General features: G+C 44.5%; 1 protein-coding gene across 1 annotated transcript; it reads right to left on the bottom strand.

Moving 5' to 3' along the window:
* Positions 1 to 2,342: 2,342 nt before the first annotated feature.
* LOC103137464 (zinc finger and BTB domain-containing protein 18-like) lies at positions 2,343 to 7,667 on the bottom strand. The gene has a single exon (XM_016670993.1). It carries the CDS (start codon positions 7,317 to 7,319, stop codon positions 5,628 to 5,630), a length of 1,692 nt encoding a protein of 563 aa, XP_016526479.1. The 5' UTR covers positions 7,320 to 7,667; the 3' UTR covers positions 2,343 to 5,627.
* Between the last annotated feature and the right edge of the window lie 1,055 nt (positions 7,668 to 8,722).

Here is an 8,722-nt window from a genome sequence, read left to right as displayed (position 1 = left end):
AAAAAAAACCTCGCCGAGACAGAGAGGAGCGCAGTTGTCTGCAAGCAGATGTTCCCTTACGACGCTGCAGACTGCAATTAACGATCACGAAGCAGCGCAGAACCAAAGGAGATGTTTTCTGTCCATGGCAAAAAAAAAACAAGAAAAGAAAAGAAAAATGTGACTGAAAGGAGTGCAGGTAGCACAAAGTGGCAGACTTTTTTTTTTTTTTTACATTTTTTCTTTTTTACAAACTTTGAGCACAGCAGCTTTTGCTCTTTATGCAACATCTCTCAGTTGCATTTAAACCATTTGTGAGCTTTTATAAACCAAGACGCTATCAAGTTTAATCCTCACTGTTTAACCCACCGGGCTTCATTATGTGCTCCATCTGGACGCTAATAAAATGCTTGTCTTAAGATCGCCATAGAAACGCTGTGTATAAATATTGTTTTTAGTATTTACATTTCACTTCTCACCATACATAACACATTTTTGATTGAACTTTTAACCCCTTAAATGCCAGTTTTGGTGAATAAAGTTGCAAACATAAAGTTGTGATAATACAAATCATGTGTAAAGGAGAGTTAATTCAAAGGACAAACGTTGAAAATGAGTAAATGTCCCAAAAATTCATGGAGACAAATTGCAAGCGAAGAACTGGTCAAATTTTATGCCGTTTGCATCAACACTGTAAAAGTTAAGTGAAAAAAAACACAAAAAGATGAACTTTAAAATTTTTTTCAAAAAAGCTGAATATATATATATATATATATATTTTTTTTTTTAAATTTCTTGTAACTTTCTTAAACTAAGGTTAGGCGTTCATCAGACACTGGACAATGTCATAAAGATTAGAAGTGAGCTTATCGTGTGAGTGTGCGTTGGGGGCTTACCGAGGAGACCATCTGTGGCCTAATGAAGACTGCGCCTTGGCCTGAGAGTGCAAGGGGCTTTTAATGCATCTGTAAGAGCAGCAGGTTTACTGAGCAGCAAGACATTAGCTAAAGCTGATTTCTTTACTGGAAACCTGTGCTTGAGGATCTTTCGAAAGGGCATTGTGTGTGTGTGTGTGTGTGTGTGTGTGTGTGTGCGTGCCTGTTGCAGGGGATTGAATCTGGACAAGCTGCTGCACATTTTCTTCTCGAACGCGGCCTACGTCTCAGCCAGCGCCGCAGATTCAGATGAAGTTCCGTGTCCAGAAACGCTGAATCTTGTGCGTGCGTGTACGTGACTTCCACCCACGTCGCAAGTGACAGAAGGACGGGATGCCAGGGCCTCCCGCCCGGGCCCTTCTGCAGCACGACGCTCGGTGCGGAAGCAGGAACGCGCTTAAAAAGAGTGGAGATTTGAGCTTTCTATTTTTGAGTTTATTTAACAGCATGATCAAAAAAATTACATGCATTTTATGTTTTTTGGGGGGGTTTTTTTGGAAGCTTCTAGCAATACATTAGGGAATGTTCATGCCTAATGTATCAAAATTTACACAGCAGGCATTTTTGGTAATGTGTTTCCCAATCCGAAAAGAGCTGCCTTAAAAACACATAACAGGATCTGTACTCTAAATATGAAGTTAGTCAGTGAAGTCGTGCTGGACGACTTAAAATTTTATCATGATATTTTGTGGTAGTATTGTGATAACGTTAAAAGTGGCAATACAAACTTTATTTCTTTTTTTTTTTTTTTAGGCAACTCTATGGTTGTGACTGACATAACATTGATTAAAAATCCCCACAAACACAAATGCTGCGCTTGAAAAACATTCCTATTCCTATCACGCTTCTTTAGGACATGAGTCACATAAAGAAGTGTGATTTATATCCCTAAGCTGTACACAGTAACCACATTAAATCATATTTTTAAATGTATTGATATGCAATATTTTCATTGGACAAACATTGAGAGAAAATATTAAACCTAACAATCCCAATGATATGGACAGTTATTTTGAATTTATCGTGATCTTGATAAATTAAAAATGAGAAACGATACGATAAATGCAAACCTCAACAACGAGGAAGTGATCGCGTAGAAACGGAATCGCAACCAATACGTTTAGCGTTTTATACATTTTCCATCAGAAAAACGAAACAAAAGTACTTCACACCAGGGCGGAGGTTTGGGATTCTTATAATTTATTGCAGTTTTGCACACAATTTTTAAAAATGTCAACAACAGCACACCAAAAAAATTACAAAACTAAATACAATTAGAATTTACTCCCCTTGAGAAAAAGAAAACAAACCCAGCTATGATTGTCAAAGCTAAAATTGACTAAAATTGGAAACAGAACCTCGAAAGAAAAGCAAAGAAATTTTGTAATCTCAACAGGGGAGCAAATATATCTCAAAAAAATCTGCTTGTTTTTTTTTGTTTGTTTGTTTGTTTGTTTTTCTCCAGACAGTGATTGTCCTTTTTCAAAACAGATCCAGTCATTATATGCCCCCTCCCTCCAACACCGCCTCCCAACATTTTATGACTTCCTATGGACTTCCTTTTTGTCTCATACTTTTTTTTTTGTTTTTAACCTTTTACCAAAAAAAACAAAAAAAAAACCCTCACCCACCCTCCCCTTCAAGTAAGCACAGCAAAAGATGGAGACGTCATGTCAGGGCGGTCGCCGGTCCCTCGTCTCCACCTCACACTTCAACAGAAATATATTTAAATTAAAAAAAAAAAAAAATTAGCTTGGACTACAGCAGTTTAAGGCGGTCAAGCACAACCAGAGGAACAAAAACATTAAAAAAAAGCAGCAGTAGTGATGAAAACAACAGCAGGATGGAAGGAGCCCATATGCAGAGGCGCCGCCAGTGAAGAGATAACATTTCAAGACCCAAAAAAAAAAGGAAAAAAAAAAGAGAAGATGTGGTGCAAACTGCTGCAATGTCACCCACACTGTTGCGTTGGCAAAGCCTGCAGGTGCCACCAGATGACGGTGGCGTGCGCGCACGAACACACGCACAAACACACGCACGCACGCATCTGAGAGGAGAAGGAGGAGGAGGAAACGTTGGCGCGCCTGCATCGCTGCCAAATGCTTTTTGGATTGTACAAACGCTTGACCATCTTTTAAAGAGCAATTGTTAAACTGATGTAGCCCCAACCCAAACACAACAATCACTACAAAAATAACAAAAAACAAGTCCAATTATTTAATCAAACTATAGTTAGACAATATTTGTCTGAATTCAGCACATTTACATGATTTCCATCAATCATTTCTAAATGTTTTCCAGTATCAGATACTTCCACAGCTTTAGAAACGTCAGTTTTGAATAAAGGCATCTTTTCAGCAAAATTAGGTTTTCACGCATTTTAGCTTAAAAAGGTGCTTGTACAGATTTAGGCCAGGGGTCTGCAACCTGCGGCTCCTAATAACATTGGTCCAAATGCTTTTATACTGAGCAGTGATTTTTACATAAAGGAGGTCAGCTTTCATGGATTATCAACTATAGATTTCCACAACAGAATGACACTAATAGTACAAGATATTTTTTTAAACAGGGTGAGACCAAACTTTTATTTCTTTTTAGCTTCGTAATCTTCTGGTAAACCATTGGTGTTTTTCTTTCTTCTGAAACCAAAAGAAGTGAAAATTTGGTTCTTTAACCATAAATTGCCAAAATTTTCAATGACATTTGTCATAGTTTGAAAGGTTCAGGTTGGCTTTGTGGCACTTAAAGAACTCCATTTATTTTTAGCGAGAGCGAAAAATGACTCTTTGGGTTATAAAAGTTGCTGACCCCTGATTTAGGCCAATTCTCTGCCATCTCCTCTAAAGGAAAGTCTCAGGTAAATTGTGGCATCCGCTGCAAACAGATGAGGAACGGCGTGACACAGATATCTGACCCTTACACTTTAAAGCAAGAGAGCTTGGGCTTAACCTCCTCTACCTCTCTGGGTATCCTTCACATCTCAGCCAAACCGCGTTATCAGACTGCCCCCTGCCCCAAAAAAGGAGGTCAGATCTGTAGAGATAAATAAGAAACGGCTTAACCAGGAAGCAGAAGAAGACAAAAGAAAAGGGAACGCAAAGCAGTGGGGACATTTGATGCCTGAGGAGGAGCACGGAGGACGAAGAAGTGCTGGGTGGATGTAGAGCTTCAGTAGGTTCGATCGACTGGCACAGACCAGGTCTCTCACACACACATACACACACACACACACACACACAGCAGACAAATCAGTGCTTAAAATGCTTCATCAGGTCGCCTCTCAGCTAAAAACTTTTCACCAACAAATTTACCGTTAGAACATCTTCCCCCTGCCTTCCCCCGTTCCGATGCAAAAACAACCTAAAAGTTTAAGACCAAATCAAATTTCCATGCATTTTTTTTCCTCCCCCCTCGAAATCGAGAGTGATATTCAGTTTTTCATTTTTCAAAACAGACCACACCCTGGAGTAGTATTCACAAAGAAAAAGAGGGAAAAGAAAACAACAAAAAAACAAACTAAAAAAAAGCCTGTTGTCAAATATTTGTTCAATTACAATGTGTACAGTTATACAGCAGATTCACATTTTCATTTTTAAAATATACAGGTTTGGACATCATGCAACAACAGCAGGTCCCATTACAAAAAAAAGTAACAAAAAATAATATTAATAATAATAATAATAATCATTAAGTTAAAAAAAAGGGATTAAAATCTTTAAACTATAGCAGAACAATATACAACAACCTTAAATTAAATACATTTACAACAAGAGATGTTTTAAAGACTGCCAGCTAGATTCAAGAAAAAAAAAATCTATCAATAATAATAATAATAATAATAATAATATTTGTAAAGGTCTTCTCATTTTTAGAAAATACTTCAGATTGATTGGAAGTGAAAAAAGGAGGCTGTGCATTGCATGAGTGCCATCAGTCAGTCAGTCAGTCAGCTTTCCCCTGAACACACCAACACAACACCAAAGAGCTTAACGAGAGAAGTGGGGAGCGCTCGCCAACGACACCTTCATGCCAGGAGGAAAATCTAATTTAACACACACAAAAACGCACGCACGCTCACACATGATTGGTGATTTCTCTTTTGTTTATCTGTTTTTTTTTTTTTTATTGTTTGTCGTCGTTTGCTTGCTTTTGCCGGAGTAGTGCAGAATCAAACGCGCACACGCATACGTACTCAGACGGCGGCGTGCGCGGCGGCCTCACAGTACCCGTTTTCTTTTTTTTATTTTTTTTTTTATTTAGTGTGTTGTTTCAGTGTGTTCGACATGAACTCCTGTTGCCTGTGGAACCGGTGAGGCCGGCGATGGGAGTGTCGTATCTGGGGTGAAACAGACACACGCAGAAATTTCTTCCAAAAACAACAAAATAATAATAATAATAAAGAATAAAAAAAAGACACTTAGGGAGGGAGCCGTGTCCTCAGACGCCACACACACACACACACACCAAAAAACAAAAAAAACAACAGAAGAGAACTAATGCCAAATTGTTACGGGACTTCAAAATAAAATAAAACAGAAACCCCCAAACAGACGGTAAAAATAAGTCAGTAGTAACATTTTCATGTGCTATTAAAGTGCGGTTGAATGAGATGTCGCAACGAATAAGAACATGACTCACTTAAACCCCCGACCGCTTAACTCTGCCACCTTCCTCTCACCTCCCCAAGCCTCGTTCAAACCCGACAATCCGACTCTACTTCCATAACTCCTGGGAGCTGTCCTCGATCGCCCAATCCCTGACGTTGGGCAGCGCCAGCGGCTCGCTCTTCACCGACAGCGAGTTCACCAGTTCGCAGTGGAACTTGCGGATGTGTCGGTAGAGGTCCCCGGACTGCGTGAAGCGCCGCTCGCACCACTTGCACGCATGCGGCTTCTCACGGGTGTGCACCACCGCGTGACGGCTGAGGTTGTGAGAGTACTGGAAGCTCTTGCCGCAGGTGGTGCAGGTGTAGGGCTTCTCACCCGAGTGTGTCCGCTCGTGGCGCTTCAGCGTGTACATGCAGGAGAAGGTCTTGCTGCAGATGGTGCAGGTGGGCACGTTGACGTCCCCGGCGGGCTTGGAGCGGATGCCCTCCTGCTCCCTGAAGTGGGAGCTGAGGTGGAGCTGCAGGATGTGCGGTGAGGGGAACACCTTGTTGCACAGCGGGCACATGAAGATCTGGGTGTGCTGGGCCGACAGCATGTTGGAGACGTAAGGCAGCAGCGAGTTGTCCATGCTGGCCGCTTCGCCCTGGGCGTGCTCGTTCTCCCCCCCCAGGATGTCCTCGTTGGCAGCGGCCGAGGCCGGGGGCTTCTCGTCCCTCTCCAACTCCGACGCCAGAGACGCCTCGCGCAGCGCCGACAGGTGGGCCTCCAGACCCAGCCGCCTCTGGGCCGACAGGGGCCCGCCCACTCCGTGGTGGCTCAGGCATCCGTTGGCGCTGGGAACCTGCGTCTTACCGAGGCCGCTGTGCTCCATGTTGTAGTCGCCCCCGCCCAGTTCCTCGTCTTCGTCGGAGGCCACCCCCCTCTCCACCTTCACCCTCACCGCCAGCGGGCTCTGCAGGCTGTCCGGCGTAGCCGCCCCGCTGAAGTAAGACGGATGGTGGTTGCTAACGGCAATGGGCTTCACCGACAGGTCCAGGACGCAGTCGGCCGCGTCGTTCGACACCCTCCTGCCCCTGTGGCCGGCGCGGGAGCTGATGGAGCGGTGGGATCTCTGGGAGAGCGACCCAGTGGAGCTGCTGGGGCTGCCGGCGGGCGACAGCGCCTTGCCCCCTTCTCCCAGGCCTTCACCTGGCTGGCTCGCCGCCTCTCCGTGCCCCGGACTGGCCGCAGCCCCGCCCGGTGTCCCCGGTCTGTCTGCCGACGGCAACCGCAGCCACAGCTGGCTTCCCTCGGCCTTCCCCTCCTCCTCTTCGTCGCTGTGCAGCAGGTCGGCCGTGGCGGGCTGCCCCGTCGAACCGTCGGACAAACTGTCGGCCTTGTCGGAGCAGCTGGAGCCGCCATCGTCCTCCCTACGCGTGCTGTCCGCCTCCGCCGTGGCCTTCTGCTTCAAGCGCTTCTTGCACACCTTCACGATGTCGTACATGTGCAAGTAGCTGGCCGCCGCCAGCACGTCCTCCACGGGAAGGTCCTGGAACTGCAGCTTGCCCTCGTACATGAACTCCAGCAGCAGGGAGAAGGCCGGCGCCGTCACGATGTCGCTGTTGAGATGCACCACATCTCGCTTGTCCAGCTGGTCCTTGTAGAACAGGTGGAAGTACATGCTGCAGGAGGCCAGCACGGCGCGGTGGGCGCGGAACTGGGCATCGCCCACCAGCACCATGGAGTCGCACAGGAAGCCCTGGTGCCGCTGCTCGCTCAGACACTGGAGTAGATGTCTGCTGTGGTCTGGGAACTCCATCCTGCCGTCCTCATAACCTGCAGCCGGGAACACAGAGGACACACACAGTGAGTGTGTGCGTTCGCCTTTTTACGGCTTTTAAACTGTCGCTAACAAGGAGCCGAACGGTGTGATAAGCTGAACGCGCTCCGAAAATGAAATGAACAATTCCAGAACACTTGGAAATTTGAGCTAAACTTGAAGTCAGGACTTTTTAAATTCAAGACTAAATATTATTGTTTTTGATCCTTGCAGTTATCCAGCTACAATTATATTTTAGAAGTCGAAAAAGGTAAATGGAGAACAAGATGTGGTACCAGACAGAGGAAAAAAGAAACATCACGAGCAGAGAAAATCACCGGGAGGAAAAAAATAAGCACATTTTTAAAATTTGAAAATAGCAAAGANTAACTTTCTTAAACTAAGGTTAGGCGTTCATCAGACACTGGACAATGTCATAAAGATTAGAAGTGAGCTTATCGTGTGAGTGTGCGTTGGGGGCTTACCGAGGAGACCATCTGTGGCCTAATGAAGACTGCGCCTTGGCCTGAGAGTGCAAGGGGCTTTTAATGCATCTGTAAGAGCAGCAGGTTTACTGAGCAGCAAGACATTAGCTAAAGCTGATTTCTTTACTGGAAACCTGTGCTTGAGGATCTTTCGAAAGGGCATTGTGTGTGTGTGTGTGTGTGTGTGTGTGTGTGTGCGTGCCTGTTGCAGGGGATTGAATCTGGACAAGCTGCTGCACATTTTCTTCTCGAACGCGGCCTACGTCTCAGCCAGCGCCGCAGATTCAGATGAAGTTCCGTGTCCAGAAACGCTGAATCTTGTGCGCGTGTGTACGTGACTTCCACCCACGTCGCAAGTGACAGAAGGACGGGATGCCAGGGCCTCCCGCCCGGGCCCTTCTGCAGCACGACGCTCGGTGCGGAAGCAGGAACGCGCTTAAAAAGAGTGGAGATTTGAGCTTTCTATTTTTGAGTTTATTTAACAGCATGATCAAAAAAATTACATGCATTTTATGTTTTTTGGGGGGGTTTTTTTGGAAGCTTCTAGCAATACATTAGGGAATGTTCATGCCTAATGTATCAAAATTTACACAGCAGGCATTTTTGGTAATGTGTTTCCCAATCCGAAAAGAGCTGCCTTAAAAACACATAACAGGATCTGTACTCTAAATATGAAGTTAGTCAGTGAAGTCGTGCTGGACGACTTAAAATTTTATCATGATATTTTGTGGTAGTATTGTGATAACGTTAAAAGTGGCAATACAAACTTTATTTCTTTTTTTTTTTTTTTAGGCAACTCTATGGTTGTGACTGACATAACATTGATTAAAAATCCCCACAAACACAAATGCTGCACTTGAAAAACATTCCTATTCCTATCACGCTTCTTTAGGACATGAGTCACATAAAGAAGTGTGA

The sequence above is a fragment of the Poecilia formosa genome, unplaced genomic scaffold (genome assembly GCF_000485575.1).
Source record: "Poecilia formosa unplaced genomic scaffold, Poecilia_formosa-5.1.2 Scaffold40, whole genome shotgun sequence".
Lineage (NCBI taxonomy): Eukaryota > Metazoa > Chordata > Actinopteri > Cyprinodontiformes > Poeciliidae > Poecilia > Poecilia formosa.
This window is presented reverse-complemented; position numbering and strand designations above follow the sequence as displayed.

Excerpts from the sequence above, each read along its gene's own strand:
- LOC103137464 (XM_016670993.1), bottom strand. The coding sequence starts at position 7,319 with ATGGAGTTCCCAGACCACAGCAGACATCTACTCCAGTGTCTGAGCGAG.